This window comes from Panthera leo, chromosome B3, assembly GCF_018350215.1.
Source record: "Panthera leo isolate Ple1 chromosome B3, P.leo_Ple1_pat1.1, whole genome shotgun sequence".
In the NCBI taxonomy this organism is placed as follows: domain Eukaryota; kingdom Metazoa; phylum Chordata; class Mammalia; order Carnivora; family Felidae; genus Panthera; species Panthera leo.
Window position 1 is genome coordinate 141,812,224 of NC_056684.1, and position 19,856 is coordinate 141,832,079.

Genomic DNA, 19,856 nt, shown 5'->3' on the forward strand with positions numbered 1-19,856 from the left:
TCTCAAGCTGTGGATGGAAACCTTAACTGGAGAACGAAACCAACAAACCATATCCTAATGTTTCACAAAGGGAGAAAAACATTCACCAGACCTAAAGGCCATTTCCGATGTCTCCGACTCAGCCGTGGCTGAGATGAGGCCCTGACGTCTGCATCTGCTTGTTTAGAAGGCAGCTGAGCATCCTCTCCTTACCCCATGTAGTCAAGATCAGAGAAGATGAAAGTCTTGTTGATGTCAAAGCCACAGGCGATGATGTCCTTGGCGTTCTCCACGGCGTAGCCGTAGGCCTGGTCCAGGGTCAGGTCTTTCCACAGGTACTTCTCATCATCTGTCATCTGGATGACCAAGGGTACGTTAAACACATCCTGCAGCCACCTAGGACACACCGGGAAAGAAGGCTACCGTCTCGTTTCTCTGTTCTGAATCCGAAGACACAGTCCCTGCTAACAATGCATGGCAAAACTTTCTCGTCTACACAACCGCACAGTGTCATGCTGTGAAATTTGACCACTACGACCGATTAACTTGGAAGGCCCTGCATTCAGCTTTGTACTGCTTTACATTATTTTGCAGGCTGGCAACTGTTTTAGGAGGTAGGTATTATCACTCCCTTCCTGCAGACGTGGAAATGAAGGCTCAGGGAAGGGACTCTGCCACGGTCACAGGAACAGGAACAGGAGGAAACAGGCTGGCTGACCCCATCATGCCACGCTTTCTAAAGTGACACCAGGAACAAAGTGAACAGAAGCCAGAAAGGTACCAGTCCCCTCACACCTTGTTTGTCTAACGAACACAAAGTAGGGCTGCCTTGTCATTCTAGACATGGTTTATAAATAATATTCCTGGTTTACCAATAGAAGTGAAAAAAGGTACCCGATACAATACTTACTTTGTGAAAATAAATGGGATGAGGTGACCTACATGCATTGCTTCGGAAGAGGGGCCCCTGCCCGTATACAGGTAAAACGGCTTCTTATTTTCATAGGCATCAAGGATTTGATTCATATCTCTAAATGAAAACGGAGAAAAGGAAATAGTGTGATTTTCTGAAATAAAAATTAAGGCACTGATGCTCACTGGGAAATGATAGAGAAAATACAACACAGATAACAGTTAGAGTTTGTTATCCTTGGCACTTATGTTAGAAAAATGACAGGAAATGTCTACTGACATGATTTCTCCTGTGTTTGTTTTAAAAGTATGAGACACGCAGGTTTGGAATAAAAGATGCATACAGTTGGGCAGCCAGTGGAGCCCCTTTGGAATTTTCAAATATCAGTGTGCCCACGTCATCTGCTTTCCTGGGAATGATGCCAAGCCAGCCCTACACAATCCCTTGTTTAGGACCCCAGCCCTGAGACTCTGGAGACCCAGACGGGGAGGCTGCAGGGCCCTGCACAGTCCTGACTCGGGGCTGGGAGTGAAGAACATGCATGGGGAGTATAGAGGTCAGGTCCCCAGCTGCAGATCTGATTCGGACTCCCCCAGCCAGGCTGGGACCAAGTGTCTTCATCTGGGAGTCACTGTGGAATCATCGGCCCTCCCCCAGGACTGGGGTCCACAGACAATGCACATGAAGGGTCCTCCCTCCTGATTGTGCAGAATCACCTGGTCATATTGCATTCCCCTGGACCCTACCTTCAGAGAGTCTGACTCAGTGAATCTGGGTGGTACCTGGGAATCTGCATTTTTAAAAAGCTCCCTCAGTAACCACCTCATTGGCAGGGTGTGAAACCACTACTCCAGCGTGTGAACGCTCTTCATTTCTGGACAAAGTGTCCCCAAATAAAAGAGGTCTGGCTGGGAGACCCCACGCAAGAATACTCTAAGAAGTGACCCCTCCTCACAGCCCACACCAAGGGTTCACAGCGTCCATCTTCGGGCTCACAGGGTCGTGGGGACTGTTTCTTTGTGCTTAGCTTCTTTTACCTCCAGGAAATGATCATACACGGTTTTTGAAATAAGGAAAGAATTAAAAAAATGTAATTTTGGAAGAAAAGAGTCTTTCTTTGGTTCTCACAATTAACTTTTATGGGCTTAAAGAAGCAAGAAAAAAATGTAGCTGTCCCACGAGCTGTCCTTGAAGTCTCTGAGAGCTCCCCAAGGACTGCCCTGGGGGCCAGGCGCTCTTAAGGAGCACAGGGAATGGACTGAGGCTTGCAAATCGAGCTCAGCTTCGTGAAGATGGTTTCCAGCAGGTGAAGGAGCCCAGGCAAAGCCCACAGTTTGCAGCTTGACAGCACATGCTACCTCTCCCCTAACCCCCCATTTTGCAGATGATAACGTTAGAGGGGCATTCTCAAACCTGACAATGGCCAAAAGTTGCAAGTTCCATGCCTCCCCAAGCCAAGAGCCTACAGGGTTACTCACAGAAGTAAACAAGTCATATGGGCAGCGAGAACTGTAAAATGCTAAGTTTTGATTTAAGATCAACAAAACTGGTAAACCTTCAGCGAAAGTGACCAAGGTGGGAAAAAAAGTGCGAAGCCTCTACTAAAGTCAGGAATGGAAGAAGGGACGTTATTACTGACTTCACAGGAATAAAAAGGATTATAAAGGAATGCTAAGAACAATCGTATGGCCACAAATGAGACAACCTTGATGAAAAAGACCAATTCCTAGAGAGAAACTACCAGACTGACTCAAGAAGAAATAGAGAATCTGAACAAATCTAGAACAAGTGAAGAAACTGAACTAGTAATCAAAAAATGACCCACAAAGAGCCCAAGACCAGATGGCCTCATCGCGGATTCTATCAAACATTAAAAAAACAACAATCAACAGCAGTCCTTCACAAACTCTTCCAAACAAATTGAAGAGGGAATACTTGCAAACTCATTCTGAGGCCAGGGTTATCTCGACACCACAAGCGACAGAAAACTGCAGACCCTTGTGATACAGATGCCAACATCCTCAGCTGCTAGCAGACCAAATCCAGCAACATATAAAACGGATGATGTATCATGATCAAGTGGGATTTGTCCCAGGAATGCAAAGTTGGTTCCACACACAAAAATCCATCAAAGTGATACACCCTATCAATATAAGACATGATCATCTCAGCAGACTCAGAAGAAGAATTTAATAAAATCCGACACCTTTCATGATGAAAATACTCAACAAGCTAAGAAGAGAAGGAAACTTCCTTAACATAATTCAGGGCATACTTCGGGGAAAACCCACAGCTAAATGTAAAAGTAAAACTTTTGGAGCAAATCTTCATGATCTTGGACTAGGCAACAGTTTCTTAGGACACTAAAAGCAAAGGGAACTGAAAAACAAAATAAACTGTATTTCATAAAAACGAAAAAGTATTGGGTTTCAAAGAACACTCAATAAAGTGAAAAGATACACAATTGGAGTATTTGCAACCCATATATTTTTTTTTTTTTTTTTTTTTTTTAAATTTTTTTTTTAACGTTTATTTATTTTTGAGACAGAAAGAGACAGAGCATGAACGGGGGAGGAGCAGAGAGAGAGGGAGACACAGAATCGGAAGCAGGCTCCAGGCTCTGGGCCATCAGCCCAGACCCCGACGCGGGGCTCGAACTCACGGACTGTGAGATCGTGACCTGAGCTGAAGTCGGACGCTCAACCGACTGAGCCACCCAGGCGCCCCTGCAACCCATATATTTGATAAGAAACTAGGATCTGAAATATTATATAAAAAACTCTTATAGCTCAGTGATAAAAAGATAACCTAATTAAAAAGTGGGCAAAGGATCAGAATATTCTTCAAAGAATATATAAAAATAGCCAATAAGCACATAAAAGGATGCTCAACATCATTACTCATTAGGGAAACATAAATCAAGACACAATGAAAAACCACTTCAGAGGCACCTGGGTGGTTCAGTCGGTTGAGCGTCTGGTTCTTGCTATCAGCTCAGGTCGTGATCCCAAGGTCATGGGATTGACCCGCATCAGGCTCCTTGCTGAGCTCGGAGCCTGCTTGGGATTCTCTTTCTCTCCCTTTGCCCCTCCTGCCAGCTCCTGCCTGTGCTCTCTCTCTCCCTCTCAAGGAAAAAAAAGAAAGAAAAGATAAAGAAAAACCACTTCCTACCTATGAGCATGACTCTAAAACAAACACAAAATAGAAAACAGTAAGGGTTGGTGAGGATGTGGAGAAACTGGAATCCTTGTTTGTGCACTATTGGTGGGAGTACAAAAATCACAGCCACTGTGGAGATCAGTTTGGCAGATCCTCAGAAAGTTCCAGAACTACCTTACGATGTAATAGTTCTGTTCCCACACACCCTGAGAGAACGGAGAACGTATGTCCACACAACATACATTCTTTCCAGTGAAAAGAACCCAAATGCCCAGCAAGCGGTGAACGCATAAACAAAATGTTGTGGGGCGAATCTATTCAATGGCACATTATTCAGGTATAAAAGGAGTGAAGCACTAATGCACCCAGCAACACGGAGGAACCTTGAAAACCCTGGAACGGTGGTTGCCGGGGTGGTGGGGGTGGGGGGATGGGGTTTCTTCCCGGGGTGGAGACGTTCTGGAGCTGGTGGCGGTGATGGGTACACAACCTTATGAATATACTAAAGACCACTGAACTGTGTACTTGAAGAAGGTTAATTAAATCCTAAGGGAAAAGCTTTGATTATATTCTGTCCAGAAAGAGGGCTGAGTGGGGCGTGGCGTTTTCCGCACACGGAATTTTAAGTGTTCCGGCAGACGGCCGAGTGCCATCCTGCGCGCTCTCCCACAACCACGAAGTGCAAGCACAACAGAACAGCCCCACCACGGACCATAAGTCCCGTGAGCAGAGTTTCAAAAATGAGCTACAAGAACCCTCTTGGAACCTGCCCATTTTCTGATGCAATCTGCGTGGAATTTATAGCAGGAGGCAGGGATAGTCTGTTCAAGGCACACTCTATTGGTTTCTCTTTTGCCATGACTCACGAGGGAGCCAGTACAATGGCAGGAAGAGGGCGCGGTTTCAGGAAGCCTCTTGCTTATCGCGTGGGAAATGTTAAACTTGGACATATTAATCTCTTTTATCTTATGACATTTTACGATTTTATAGTGCATAATCTAGCGTGAATCTCATCTGCCGTGTATGTGACCTCCACCTTGTGAAGTGAACAGCTCACAAATGAATAAAGTCGGGGCCCGAGGGGGAGGGGACAGGACATGAACCCACGGCCAGTTACTGACAGGACAGAAGGCGGACCCCAGTCTTCAGACAGCTGGCTATCATTTCCCCACATAGCAGGCAGCCTGCAGGAGGGGCCTCCTAATCATGCCTGGAACTAAAGGGAGCAGAGGGTGGGAAGCCCCTGACCTGTGTGAGAAGAAGATGCCTCTGCGCAGGAAGCGGTGTGGTTTCTGCCCAATGGCTCTCTCTATCCGGTTTACCAGCTCTTTGTCAATTTTACTGCTTCCGAACCGAACTGGAAAAAAAAAATGGTAATGAGGAAATGACTATCTTAGGTGGTGTGGGGTTTGGTGATCAGGTATTACCGAAGGGGAAAAGCTGGTGATCCGTGTACAATCCTAACGAACTCAGTCCTCTCCAGGACTTTTGCTCCTAGTCCCTACCTCAACCCCAATCAAATGCCTTTCATGTTAACAATGACAGCTGAGACGGCAACCAGCAAAACAGGAAACAAATTACAGAATAAAACGGTGTTTTGTCTGGGATTGGATTTTGATGGGAAACCTATCCAGAATTCAGCCTGCCTAGCAACTTTTCACCTCCACCCCCGCCCCCCAGTTGCTAATTACGGGGGACTTTATGTACACTGACAACCATAATCTTAATATTCTTTAGTGTTGGATTGAACTAGCATCTGTCTACCAGTGAATTTCCCCCCACTGGTAGTCGATACTTAAATTAGGAAAATGGTTTTCAACTTTGATCAAAACATTTTAGTAATGCCCCCTCTCTGGTGATTACCAGTGATCTTGGAATACGGACTTCCCTGAGCAGGAAGCCCTGTGGGGAAGGGCTGGCCAGTGGCGACCTGTCCCCTTGAGGAGTCACCCTTCTTAAGCAGACTTCCAGCTTTTCAGCTCCACAGTCAATACCACTGGAGGAGACTTAGGTGATCCATTTCTGACTTTAAGCATTCAGTGAAAGGTGATTTGAATGACTGCAAAGATGCCACTCCAAAAGACCTTTCCTGAAGTTCTGAATTGCTCAAAAAAAAAGGAGAACGCTTCCACTAACCTATCTACTATAGATCATTATTTTGAAATAAGTTTTACGTTGTTATTTCAGTTGAAAAGAATCCTTTGGGAATATAATGCACGACCAAAAGATTTTAGCATCTATTTTTTCTTGCCATTGAAGCTTGACTGGGTTTATAATTCAAGAGAAAAAAACACCAACGAGATCAACTAGTGACCAATGGGATCACTTCTAAAAGTTGGGGCTTCTCCCAGGACGTACCAATGAGCTTATCATAGTCAATGCCCTTGGCACTGCTGGTCTGTACCGTCCACGGGTCCACAAAATCCTCTTCAGCTTCTGTGGCACCCAGGCCACTATTGTTCCCAGGTGCTGGGTTCCCTGGAGGGCAGTCGGCTTTGTAATCTTCCCCCATGGCGGCTTTGTAGCTCATTTTTAACGACAACAGCATCTGTACTGCAGAATCGATTTCATCCTGGACAAAGGAAATAAGGATGAAACCTAAAAATACTAACATGGCTAACATCTTGCTGAGCGTGACTGTCGCGTGGCAGGCGCTGTGCTAAATGCCCTCACACACGTTACCTCCTTCAGTCTCAAGACAGCCCTCCGACGCAGGCAGCATCACTGTCACTGTGCTGTTCCAGTAGGACTCTGACACTCACAGAGGTGAAGGAGTCTGCCCAGGGACACACGGCAAGTCACGGGCCCAAATATAGTTCACTTCTGCATTGTTCTAGTGGATCTATGTAATCTATGGATTACCACCACAAACGCTACCGGATGAATGTGACATGATATACACTGTTATTTACGACACAGTGAAGACACTAAGGATTTCTCAAACACCACCGATGCCAGAGAACGTGTGCGGCAAGCTCCCTGGACCGAGTATACGGAATTCTACATCGGACCTTGTTTTCCTGTGCCACACAGTCGAGACGAGTATTTGCGGCAGCTTAGATGATGCCACCAAGGATGGTAATGGCAACCCTAGACACAGGGAAACAGATAAAGGCAAGGAAAAATAGAGGCTTTCAAGTCATAAATTAAGGAGGGATGTAGTGGGAAACAGTTATATTACTGTAGTTTGGAGCCTTATCAAGCTGTCCAAAGTGTTTGCATACTGAGTGCTTTAAATAAGCAGGAGGAAAACAAATGTAGACGACATCCGTGGGTACTCTGGAGATCTATCAAAGCCCTTCTGCACCAGAAGCCCACACTAGCCACCCATGAAGGCTGGCCTCTGAAAGAGCAGGCCTAATTAGGCACATTAGTCATGCTATGCCCAGAGCTCTGCTCCTGTAATTGGCCTTGCTGGATTAGATCACAAACAAAGAATATACACAGTCCAATTTGCCTGCCAAGGGAAGTACAAACATTCCTGTTTAGAGTTTACACATAATGTTCCATAAACTGGGTTTCCCGGTGGAGACACCACACCGACCTCCATCCAGATGTCACGGTTGCATCAGGAGCAGCCCCGGGGCCACAGAGAACTGACACCTTGGGGAGATTCCGCAGATACAGATTTGAGTTCCAAATTCGGAAACTACCTGGAATTCGTTCTTAAAATGAATTAGAACCGTGGGCCGAATAACTCCATGGCTAACCCTCAGAGAAGAGATAGGATAATTGCCAGGCTGCATAGGTGAGTACGTTTTACTCATCTCATTCCTGCAGCGCCTAGGTTCAGTGCAACCACATAATGTTTAGCAAGCATGATTTATCGAATTATCTGTGGGAAGGATTAGCGTGCTTTGAAGTACACTTTGGTCAATACCCTTTTATCACCGGCTATGTTGACATTTAATACTCTATCTGCTCGAACTCTGCTTGCAACCTGGAGGCTCTTCGAAAGTCAAACATTCAACCAGTATCCCTGCTCGAGAACTGTCTTCAGTCTGGAGTGGGATTTAAATAGACAGACAAGCCTTGTGGATTTTCTTGTTTCCTTAATCTAACATGGAACAGGACACTGAAACAGGACTTAAAAGCTGACTTTCTGGGGAGAAAAAAAAGACTATACACAACCTGAATATATAAAGCTCCAAGACAGGCAGAACTATCCATGGTGGAGGCCTAGGGTGGAGGGCAGAGGCAGTGGCTGAAGGGGCCTGAGGATGGCTTCCGGGCGCTGCTGTCTGGTTTCCTGATGTGGGCACTGGTTACATAGGTGTGGTCATTTTGTGAAAATTCAGTAAGAGGACTGATTACGATCTCCATACTTTTCTAGTTAAATGGTGCACTTCCAATTAAAAAGTTTACTTAAACTAAGAGGACAAGGAAGACGACTGCTCTCTAGCTTAACCTTTACAATCCAGTGCCATTTCTTGTTTTGTTTTTGATTTAAAAATTTTTTTCAACATTTATTATTGAGAGACAGAGAGAGACAGAGCATGAGCATGGGAGGGGCAGAGAAAGAGAGAGGGAGACACAGAATCGGAAGCAGGCTCCAGGCTACAGCTGTCAGTGCAGAGCCTGACGCGGGACTCAAACTCACAAACTGTGAGATTATGACCTGAGCCGAAGTCGGGTGCCTAACCGACTGAGCCACCCAGGCACCCCTGATCCAGTGTCATTTCTCGAGTCCTGCTCAAACTGTTCATGCTCCCAGCCACTGTCTCTCTTCAGAGCCCCTGGATTCTGACCTATCCCCCCAGGAAACACCCTGCTTTTTAGTGAACTGTGGCCGAAAGCAGGGGGTCTTATCCCCCTGGTACATGGAGGAGAGAAGAATGGTGAGGACCCCAGCCTACACACATGGCAGAGACGGCTGAAGAAAGAACTCCCGGTGCCCTCGCTGTATTGGTGCTCCCAAAGTGGCTCAAGTATTTGCACAAAGTCAATTTCTAAAACATCAGGTGTTCTATCATAACACATTCCAGAGCCAAATTTACTTCTGAGTTTTTACCATTTTGCTCTGACTTCATTGTGCAACCTCTGACCTCTCTCGTTGGTCAGCTGATGGCTTAAGTCAAAGAACACACTAGGAAGAGTAATTCTAAATGGTGGTAAGTATCGTGTGTTTAATAATGAACACAACCGGAGTCACTAAGAATTACTAACTAAAAACACTTCTGAAATGGCATTCATATTTAGTATTAAATAGGTAAAAATACCACTGCCAAGTTTCCAAGAATGGGTTTAAAGAGTAAATGAACAACATTTGGGTCCTTTATCTATTTCAAGGTTTTTAAAAACAACTTCTTCGCCTCATCCACCAAGTCCTACCTGATGTGTAAACCTCTGTCTGTGAATAACCAACTCCTTGTTTTGACATCACTGTCTTACAGTACCACTTATTTCTTTTAAGATATAATGGTTTATTCGGGGTCCAAAGAGTTGAAGTAAACTGCCAGGGTGGGTGGGAGATGGTTGATGCCATCGGTGGAGGACCCAGGAAGCGGTCCTGAAAAGAAGACAACCGGGGCTGGAAGTGACGGACGAGGAAGTCACGGAGATGTAGCAGCTGAGGGTCCTAAGAGTGGAGGCATCGCAGAAGGAAAGGCAGTGCCTCCGTGCATTAGAGACGCAGACGGAACGGATTACACTCCTGAAACCTCGCGGCAACAGCAGAGAGACCTTTAAGAAAGGCGTAACCCCGTGAGGACAAAGGCAACAAAAAGAGGGCGTCAGCAACAAGATTTCGGAAACTGCAGAGCTGCTGGATGGACTGGTAGCAGGATGTCGTGAAAACACTGGAATTATGCCGCTGGGGAGTCCTGGGGCTGGGGGCTGGGGCATCAGTGGAAGTGAGGGGGAAAGTGGGTTCTAAAAACAGGAGCACAGGTTGAAAGTCTGTTTAAGAAACAGCTGGTCAGCTCTCTGCCTGCCCCCCCTGCCCCCCCTCCCGCCCCGCCCCCCCCCCCCCACACACAGAGGCTCTGTGCCAGGGAGGTGGAGTTAGAAGTATCTAGATCAGGGGCACACGGCACTGAACAGGGAAGTTCAGGGACAGCCACACAGCCCAGCCCCTCTGTCCTCAGAGGATATCAGGAAAACCATCACCAAGATCTCAGAGATAAAAGGTCACTTACTGTACCTAGGAAACAAGAACGGGTTGCTATAAGGAAAGGAACATTCGAAAAGCAAATGAGCTCATGGAAGTTAAAAATGACAGGATAAACGAAACACGATAGGAGGATTAAGAGTTGAGGAGGGAGTGCCTGGCTGGCTCAGTGGGTGGAACATGACACTCTTGATTTCAGGGTTATGAGTTCAAACCCCACGTTGGGTGTGGAGCCTACTCAAAGGGAAAAAAAAAGGAAACATAAGAAGTTAAGGAAATATATCTGAAAGAAGAGCAACAAGAAAACACAATGGAAAGGAGAAGTTAAAAAATAAAATAAAAACAAAAACAAAAACAGAGGGGGCCAGCTTCTGGGAAAAAAAGACCCACAGAGAACAGAGAAAACAGGAGAGAAGAAATCAAAGACATAATAGAATTTCTGAGAATTAAGGGTCCTCTTTTTTTTTTTTTTAAAGTTTATTTATTTTTGAGAGAGAGAGAGAGAGCGAGAGAGAGAGTGCGAGCACACACACAAGAGTGCATGGCAAGCCCAGTGAGGCCCAGGAGGGGCTCAAGCCAATGGACCACGAGAGTATGCCCTGAGCCCAAATTGGACGCTTAACTGACTGAGCCACCCAGGCGCCCTGAGAATTAAGGGTCTTAAGTTTCTAGTTATAGTAGACAAAATAAAGGTACTTTTAGACATGCAAGTCCTCCCAAATTATTTCTTTAGCGCTAATTTTTTCAGAAAACTATTGGAGGATTTGCTCTGTCAAGACAGAGTAAACAAAGGCGGAGTAAGACACAGGATCAGGAAACAGGGAACCCACAGGGGGAGGGAAGGGAGAGACAGCTTTTCAAGAAGATGAGCTACAGACTGGCTGGTGTGAGTGCCCTGGGAGGAGACTCACCCGGCTGGAGGGGGCCCGGAGCCCCATTACCGTTAGTACACAAGACACTGAGCCAACAGGAATCTGGACAAACATCAACTCCGGGGCAGGAAAGGCAAGGCACCTGGAGTATACTCAGTGGGTCAGCTGCCAGCAGCACTTATGTGGTCAGAAGAGCATCGATGCTGACACTGACTGACATGCGCGGGACAGCAGAGGGATGGGAGGTGCCGATGGAGGTGCTAACTCCTCTCACCCACACCTGAATATCGACAAGAAGCAATGTAAAAGTGTGATTTTTAGAGAAATGGGGGGTACCTATCAAAGAATCCGCTCAAAGAACTGAAATGTTTGTTCCTGGGAAAAGAAAATGGAACAGGAAAGGTGGAGGGCTGCTGAATTTCGGAGGCTTTTGTTTAGACCACACGTACGTCAATAACGGAGAAAATAAATTCATAGTCAAAAGACCTCAGTTATTGAGGGAACAGAGTCTTGGGAACAGTCTGCTCCCGGGAGACATAACCCTAGACTTGGCCCAGATGCACGTGCAGCGAACCCGACAAATCCCATACCTGTGGTGCCTTTCCAGCTTTGAGGGACCGCACGAGCTCCCCCTGAGCGGCTATCCTGTTGAACAGTTCCAGAGGGGAGGCACACCCCTGTTCGCCGTTGGGCACGTCCGCCATCTTCCAGGACCTAGGTCTCTAGCTGGCTAGGGCGTTGGAAGATTTGCTCGGTGGTCCAGACAAAACTGTGGGGGGCAAGGGGGAGAAGGGGGGGAAGACCGATTAACCAACCACTGCAGCTGTTTTCCCGCTCATGCATCTACCTAGTCCTTCGCCTTTCCAACAAGGATGGAGGAGTTACAAGAAAGGGCATGGGGGAAACAGCGGTGATAAAAAGGCATCGGCAGGAATTTGGGGCCATGAGGGAGAAAAGAGGAAGAGCAAGTGCAGTGAGGAGGACTGACGGAGGGGCTGGGAGTTCAGGGCAGCAAAGGAGGACCCCTAACTAAGAGCATGTGAGCCTCACCCGGTGCCCAGCGCACAGGAAGGACGCGTGTTTGTTCAGGGAGCAAACACCAAAGTGTTTTAACAAACCTAAGTCCACTAGAGCTAAAAACATTTGGCAGACTGCTATTTACTCTTTATCTTAATTGTGCCGGGGATGAGTTTCCAGGCCTTTGCAGCCATAACCAACATATGGCTGAACAAACGGCCTTCTCTGCCAGCCAGCTGCTCTGTTCTCAGCTGAAGCGAGGTGGGGTGGAGGGCAGGGCCTTATCTGTCCCGGGCTCCAAACAGGGAAAAAACTATACACAGCCTGACCATTCTACGTGCCGACTAACTTCACTGCAGACCTCTGAAGAAGGTGTACCGGCACCTTTTAGTAGTTATTATTTTCTGTTAGCCTTGAAAAAGGTGGGACACAAGGCAGGCCACCCAGTGTCGCCTTGGAGCAGAGACCAGCCACAGTCAGTCCCCTTTTGGGTCAGTGTCCGCTTCCTCATCTATCAAGTGGCACCATCAGGAACCTCTCCACCTACCTTGAGGGCTGCTCTAAAGAAGAAATGAGGAAAAACCAGCTGGTAGCCTTTCGTAAACTAAAACAAGACATACACCTATTACGAGTACTGTCGTCAGGGTTCCGGGGCTCGGCCGAACCCCAGCTCCATCTATGACTTGCAGCTGTACTTCGAGTGAGGACAGGACAATGACAATGGGCTGTGCCAGAGCAGCTAACTCCCGGCACCTCCGTACCTGCTACTTTTCTGAGCACCTTATACACATCCACTTGCTGAAGCTTCCCGGCAATCCTGTGAGACAGATCAGTTGTCCCCATTTTACGGATGAGCCAACCGAGGCACAGAGAGGTTATGAAACTTCCCCGAGATAACACGAGCAGTAGAGACGGGACATAAGCTCAAGCAGCTGCACCTTACACCCTCCAAAGCTGTCCTACACGTTCCCTGACTGCGAGGAGTCTCAGCTTCTCGACCGTGAGGCGCGGCTGACGGTAACACTACCTGCGGGATTGGCGTGTGGATGGAGTGTGACAGTGTGGGTGAACAGACAGTCCAGGGCAGCATTAGCCCCGTGGCAGAGGTTCGATAAATGACTATTTTGTGTCTAACTGTTTAAGTTTTTTTCTATTAACTCTCTGAACCAAACACACAAACTTGAGGGGTAATTTTTTTTTTTTTTTTAAGTAAGCTTCACGCCCAGCATGGAGCCCAATGCAGGGCTTGAACTCACAACCCTGAGATCAAGACCCAAGCTGAGAGCAGGCCGAATGCTTAACCGGCTGAGCCACCCAGTAAACACTACTTGTGGGGTTCAAATTCACGACCCCACGATTAAGAGTTGCCTGCTCTACCAACTGCGCCAGCCAGGTGCCTCAAGGGGTTATTTATTTATTTATTAATATTTATTTGTTTTTGAGAGAGAGAGAGACGGAGCATAAGCAGGGGAGGGGCAGAGAGAGAGGGAGACGCAGAATCCGAAGCAGGCTCCAGGCTCTGAGCTGTCGGCACAGAACCCGACGTGGGGCTCGAATCCACGAACCTTGAGATCACGACCTGAGCCAAAGCTGGATGCTTAACCGACTGAGCCACCCAGGCGCCCCAGGGGTAATTTATTTTTTATCAATTTGTTAAATGTTTACTTAAGAAGCACATAAATTTTAACTGGGCCAATTTTTATATAAGTCAGTGAAACTGTAATACTGAAACCAGGATGAGACAATAGTCACTTTCTTTTCCCCCCTTGCTGAGAATCACCTCAATTCCCAGAAAAGGAAGTCGGGTGAAATGATTGTTTCAGATAACAAAGCCCCAGTTTAGGGAAGCCTATAAAAAAGAAATGCGGAAGAGCCTCTGAGGAGCACCTGTGAGGACAAACACTGAGGCTCGTATCAGATAACAATCAAAGGGATGAAAAGCACTTCTAGCCACAAACGGCCAAACGTCACATCCCATGGCATAGGATATGCTCTGCGTTAGCAGATGAGAGGCTGAGGGCCCAGGGAAGTTAGAACCAGCCCCTGAGGTTCCACTGCCAGGGTAGCTAAGCCGGGACCTGATGCCAAAGCTCCTCTAAGCCGCGTGCTCTCTCAGAATTCCAGCCGCTCCCCCTGCCTGGAATGTGATACCCTCCTCTTCACGCACACTTCCTGTTATCTTACGAATTCAGGCCTCAGCTCTTTTCAGCAGCTCTTCCTGACTCCTGCGCCTCTGGGGCCAAGCCGATCCCTCTGTCGTCGGTGGTCCCCAAGCATTTTGTCAGTAACTCTACCAGGGCGCTCACACTGCATTTACTGATTCACGTCTTCTCCACCAGACGGTGAAAGCAGGCACCGGGCTTTCTCTTCCATGTGCTTCTAGTGCCTCATGTGCAGCAGTTTATCAGCATTTATTGAATTAATCAGTCTCATCAGTCGCCCAGTTCAATCTTCACCGGAAGGTTTCCATCCTTATGTTATCCTCACAAGTGCTTTTCCCACTTTAAGGTAGATTTCCCCCACGTGGACTTTAAACAGCCTCATTTTTTTTTTTTAAACATGCCACTTTGGCAAATTGATTGTTTAAAAAAAATTTTTTTTAACATTTATTTATTTTTGAGAGTCAGAGAGAGACAGAGCGTGAGTGGGGGAGGGGCAGAGAGAGAGAGGGAGACACAGAATCAGAAGCAGGCTCCAGGCTCCGAGCCGTCAGCACAGAGCCCGATGCGGGACTCCAACTTACTCACGAACCGTGAGATCACGACCTGAGCCGAAGTCAGACGCTTAACCGACTGAGCCACCCAAGCGCCCCTAAACAGCCTCATTTTTAGCATCCTATCGTGGAGCTGAGCCTGCCAGGATTTGGGAAGGGCCAGGCTGATGGCATGGCACCCACTCCAGGTTTCACACTCCCAGTTTGGTTTCTTTCCCCACTACTAACATCTGCCTACCATCCTGGTCACTCTCTTTGGAATTCCCTTTGGTTTATCCCGGTCCTTCCGAACACACGGTGTCTGCCACAAAAGGAAACTGGTGACAGCAGTAAGGTTCTAAAGTCTGTGGGTAGGGCTAAAAGCAAGTACAGACCAGAATTACCCCTAAAAAATTCCTAAGGAAAGCACCAGGTAGGACAACTGGGTGAGGCCTGGACAGATAATCTCCCCACTACAATGGAGCAGATCACTGTAGAGATCAGCTAGATGAATGGGGTCTGTGCTTAGGGTCTGCAATGTAGGGAAAAATATGTCTTTCCATAGCAAAATTCCATTTGAGAAGAAGCACACGGGAGCTAAATCCGATGAGACAACAGCAGATGAGGTCTCCCCGCTCTTGTGATGGGGAGGCAGACAGTGCATGGGAACCACCCACACGATAAGCTGTGCGTGTGTGTATGATGCAACCTCAGTGATGAGACAACAGAACAAAACCCCTTCTGTTCAGGCACCCACCCATCTACCACCGTCTCATGTGCACGCTGTCCTTTTCTCTCCCACCGAGTTGACACGATCTAGAATGAAGTTTAACTTCGGAGGTTTTTACCCCAGAGTTCAGCATGCCTGAAATGACATGCACGCTAGCATATGCGTGGTTTTCAGCAGAGCAGTCAGGTTCCAGAGTATGCAGGTTACTTCTGCAACGGGGTCTGAGATGCCAAAAGCGTACAGACAACTGTCTTGGTGTTTACTGCTTAAACTGCAAGGAGGGCTTTGAATCTTTGTACGTATAGATAGAGAGAGCGAGAGGTGGGTGGGGGAGAGAGGGGCAGAGGGAGAGCGAAAATCTTAAGCAGGCTCTAGGCTCATCACAGAGCCTGACTCGGGGCTCGATCCCACGACCCCGGGATTGTGACCTGAGCCCAAATCAAAAGTGAAACGCTCAATCAACTGAGCCACCCAGGCAGCCTTGAATCTTTCTTAAGGAGAGTTGTTTTATCTGCTTAACAAATCCTACGATCTAAAGCAAAGAAACAAAGCTATCATCTCCTCCGAAAAAAGTACTGGGACTGGAAAGAGCAGAACTGCATACTCCATAGCAGACCACAGTGCACCTTTAAAGAAAAAGTCAAGAGCTCTTAAAAGTTAATTCTCCATTCCTCTTTTTAGAGAACTTGAATCTTGGGCTCATTTTGACAGGTTCCGTTGTTCCGGAGGGGCTTAACAGGCACCTGAGGAAACTGGCTGCTTTTGGGATGAGGAACAGAAAGTAACAGAACTCTTTAACTGAAAAACAGGACTTGGGCCATAATGAAATCATCTCACAGAGGATCAGAACACTCCGCAATCCGGGGGAAGGGGGCACAAACACAGCCAATTCTAGAGCAGCCGGGAAGAGCAGACGACCCAGTAGTTTCTGGATGCCTGGAATACCACCAGGAGGTGGGTTCCCATCCCTCACATCCTGGCCCCGGAGTGTGCGTGACAACAGCTTCGTTGTTCCCAGAGGACAGGAAAGTGACCGGTAGAGCAAGGAGTTCTTCAACACTTGGAACCCTGGGACAGATTGTGTCCACCTTTTCTTTGTTAAACGCGGGGAAGAGAGGTAATTTTCCCCTTCAAATAATAAGATGTACGTGATCTTCAAATCTCCCCTTCAAATAAAACGTACGTGACGCAAAGAAGACGTCAACGTGCAAGAAGCCGGCCGAAGACAACTGGCGTGTCACAATGAGAATGCCGACACGTTAGGGTACCGACGGTGTAAGGAGTCCTCGTCAGGGAGAAACAGGACAGCCAACACAGAAGTGTGGCAAGTCAAGCTACAAACCCAAACAGGCAACTGCTCCCCCGGGATCTCCATCCCCTGGGGAAGCCGTGAACCACATGAACTTGGGTCAACGGGACGAAATACGATGCACGCTCGGTAAGCCCTGATTCTGGGAGAGACCACTCCTCACCTCCCCTGCCCCGCCCCAGCCCAGGTTTCCAGCACTTTGGTAAAAGGCTGGCAAAAAATACCAATAAGCTCCAAGCCTGGCAAAGATGGCAATACATACCCAGGTTGTGGGAGACACTGCAGAGGTGGCCACTGGTCACGCCGGGCAGTTGAGGAGCTGAGACTGCCCTGTACAGCCAGCGGTCTTCTTTAATAGTCTTCCCCTGTTTCTTTCAGTTTCCTTTTTAGCAAAAGGCTCTTCTCTGTTTTTTTTTTTTTTTTTTTCCTGTTTACCCCACTCTTCAGCTATTTGCACGTAGGGTTGTTTTTTTTTTTTTTTTTTTTTTAAAGAAATCACTCAGTTTCTCGGAAACACTTGAGATTCTTGACCAACCTCTTTGAGGAGACTGTCCAATCAGGGGTGGGTGGGGTGGGCGGGGTGGGTGGGGACCAATGAAACCCTCTTGAGAAACGAGTCGCTAGCCGGTCATTGCATCAGCCACCCCATACATACCCTAGACTGGCCTCCGTATAACCTCTCCACCCTCTTCCTCTTCCCCACCCGAGCATCAGTGTGAGTAAGTGTTATGTGTAGCCGTGCAGAGGCCGAACGGCGACTGTGCCTTCCCTGCAGGTGTTCACTGAGGCAGCGCAATGCAGTGGAAAGATCATGAGTTCTGGGGTCAGACGGGCCCGGGTTGCAATCCCAGCTCGGGCATCTCAACACCTTGGGCAAGTCACATTACCTCTCTGCTTCATCCTCGGTTTCCTCATCTGTGAAATGGGCATAAAGAAGCCTCCTAACTTTACCGTGGAGGGGACTAAGTACGATACCAGAGGCAAAGCCCCCGGCACGTGGCAGAGCCCCGTTAAAAGTGGGGGCTTCTCGCCATGGGGAAAGGGAAGAGGTAGGAGACGATGCAGGGTCGGTGCCGGCAGGAGTGGGCGACAGACGGGGACGCCGGCGCTGGGAGGAAGGGGGCGAGGGGCGCCGTGCCAGCCTCCGCGCCCCTCGTGGTGCCAGAACCCGGCGGGCAGCGAGCCGGGCTCTGAGGAGGATACTCCGGGCCCTCGCCTGCAGGCGGCTCCGGGAGGGCCAGGTCTTCCGGCACCGCCCCGGCCTCCCGCCCTCCCTCATCCCCTCACTTACCGGCCCAGCCGGGCCCTTCAGCACCGCCGGCTCAGCCACGGACGGCCTCCTGGGCGTCCTTGGAAACTCCTTCCGGCCGGAACCACTTCCGGCCAGGCTGCACCCTCATTGGCTGTTCGCGCGGGGGCAGGACGGAGGCCGCGGGTGATTGGTTGGAGGCCCCGGCACCCGCGGAACGCGACTGGGCTGCGGGGTGCCGGCGGGACTGCCTCCGGGAGGACCGAGCGCTTCCGGTGCGTGTGGTGAGCGGCGGGCCCGGGGGCGGGAGGGGGCTGGAACCCCGCGGCGGCGGCGGCGGCGGCGGCGGCGGTCGGAGAGCACCACACCCCTCAGCGCGGGCCTTTCCCCGTCCCTCGCCCGTCCTTCATCGCAGCTGCCTTCCGGATGCGCGCTGCTCTGGACCAGCCTCACCTCCAGCTCTTGACAGCTCGGCTAACTTCTATTCATCCTTCAAAACCCATCTCTGGTCGTATCTTCTTTGTTGCCTTCGTCGGTCTCTAGCCTCCGGCGCAGGATCCGTGTTCTGTGTTTAATCGCTGTACACACCAGACCCAACATAAGGCTTGGCACAGAGTAGGTAATCAGGATATGTTTGTTGAAGGAGAATATCCTATTTCTTTTACTTTTCTCCGTGCCCCCCTCCCACCAGGTTGCATTTCACAAATATTTCTAGATGCTGGGGATCAAGCAGTGAACAAAACACAAGGAGTCTTGTCCTCGTGGAGCTGACGTGCTAGTGACTCTCAGGGCCACTCCCCCGTTTTGTGGCCTCGTTTCTCCAATGCTCTTACCTTTCTCCCTGTACCTCTTTGTCTTAGTTGAACGTCCCCACACCATGAAATATTTTCCTTTTTTTCCCCATTTGCCTTAGAAACAAAAAAGGCAGCACTTTTCCCCCCTAAAGTTTCTGTTGTTCCTGATGTTTCCCATTCTTTCCCACTTTTGCGTGTTTTTCTTGAATCACCCTTGCCTCCTTCTCTCTTGCCCCGTTTGATTAGTTTTGCTGTTTCATTCTCCAGTGCTTCTCACCACCTCTGTTCCCTCACCTCCTCCAGAGCATTAATTGCTCGGATGTCACCGTTTGTCTTAGGTCTGCCTCGGCCACCCTAGAGGAAACTGCAGCCCCAGGCTCACCGCCACCTGTACTGTCCTGTTTTACTTTTCTCCTTAGGATTTCGTACTACGTCACACCCTGTATTTCACCTGATTATGGTCTGTCTCTCCCGCCGGCATGTGAGCATGGTGAGCACGGGGCATCCTTCACTGTGTCGCTTGCCACGGTGTGCTTGGGGTGGGGCTTGGTGAGTAGCCCATGCTCCATCAATATCGAATAAATGAACGACGCGTCCACGAAGCAGGTAGTGTTGGGAGCCTTATCATCCACCCTTCTGCATTCATTCAGTCCTTGCTGCCTTGCCTTGTTAGGAAGTGGGCTAACGGGCCCCAGCCCCACTACTCCCTGATCTTTTGCCGTAGACCTCTTTTGAAATTCCAGCCATCGGCCTCTCTTTTCTTTAAGTTGACCGCTGCAGAAAACCAGGTGGGCGGGATTCCATCTCACAGCTGGGCACAGGCACCCTGCTGGTGGGAACCTGGTGGGTTCCCTGTGACAGGAAGGAATGGCATGCTGTGGTGTGTGGTGCTGTGCACAGGAGCCGAGACAGGTGAGAGGTCTCATCAGGATGGGCCTCAGGACCAGGCTAAGTATGTAGAGAACAGAAATGCCAAGTTGTTTGCGGTGCACAGTCCGTTAGTTTATAATTAGTCCATTACATTAGTTCTGCT

At 48.7% G+C, this 19,856-nt stretch overlaps 2 protein-coding genes across 13 annotated transcripts in view; one reads left to right on the plus strand and one right to left on the minus strand.

Moving 5' to 3' along the window:
- The window catches only part of WARS1 (tryptophanyl-tRNA synthetase 1), a 31,557-nt gene extending 13,396 nt beyond the window's left edge, over positions 1 to 18,161 (minus strand). The window contains exons 1-6 of one of the 2 annotated variants that reach the window (XM_042944278.1): positions 18,072 to 18,161; positions 11,623 to 11,801; positions 6,410 to 6,623; positions 5,300 to 5,408; positions 890 to 1,009; positions 193 to 375 (exon numbers count right to left, since the gene is read on the minus strand). In XM_042944278.1, the coding sequence (XP_042800212.1) occupies positions 193 to 375; positions 890 to 1,009; positions 5,300 to 5,408; positions 6,410 to 6,623; positions 11,623 to 11,736 (740 nt within the window). In that variant the 5' untranslated portion in view covers positions 11,737 to 11,801; positions 18,072 to 18,161. Of the gene's footprint in view, positions 1 to 192; positions 376 to 889; positions 1,010 to 5,299; positions 5,409 to 6,409; positions 6,624 to 11,622; positions 11,802 to 17,042; positions 17,165 to 18,071 lie in introns of those variants that run through there. The other variant, XM_042944277.1, reaches the window with a different exon arrangement.
- Positions 16,385 to 19,856, plus strand: part of WDR25 (WD repeat domain 25) — a 140,618-nt gene continuing 137,146 nt past the window's right edge. For 3 of the 11 annotated variants that reach the window (XM_042944265.1, XM_042944266.1, XM_042944274.1), the window contains exon 1: positions 16,385 to 16,909. In XM_042944265.1, coding sequence (XP_042800199.1) covers positions 16,870 to 16,909 — 40 coding nt within the window. In that variant the 5' untranslated portion in view covers positions 16,385 to 16,869. Of the gene's footprint in view, positions 16,910 to 18,072; positions 18,305 to 18,343; positions 18,649 to 19,242; positions 19,314 to 19,856 lie in introns of those variants that run through there. The other 8 variants (XM_042944267.1, XM_042944272.1, XM_042944275.1 and 5 more) reach the window with 7 other exon arrangements.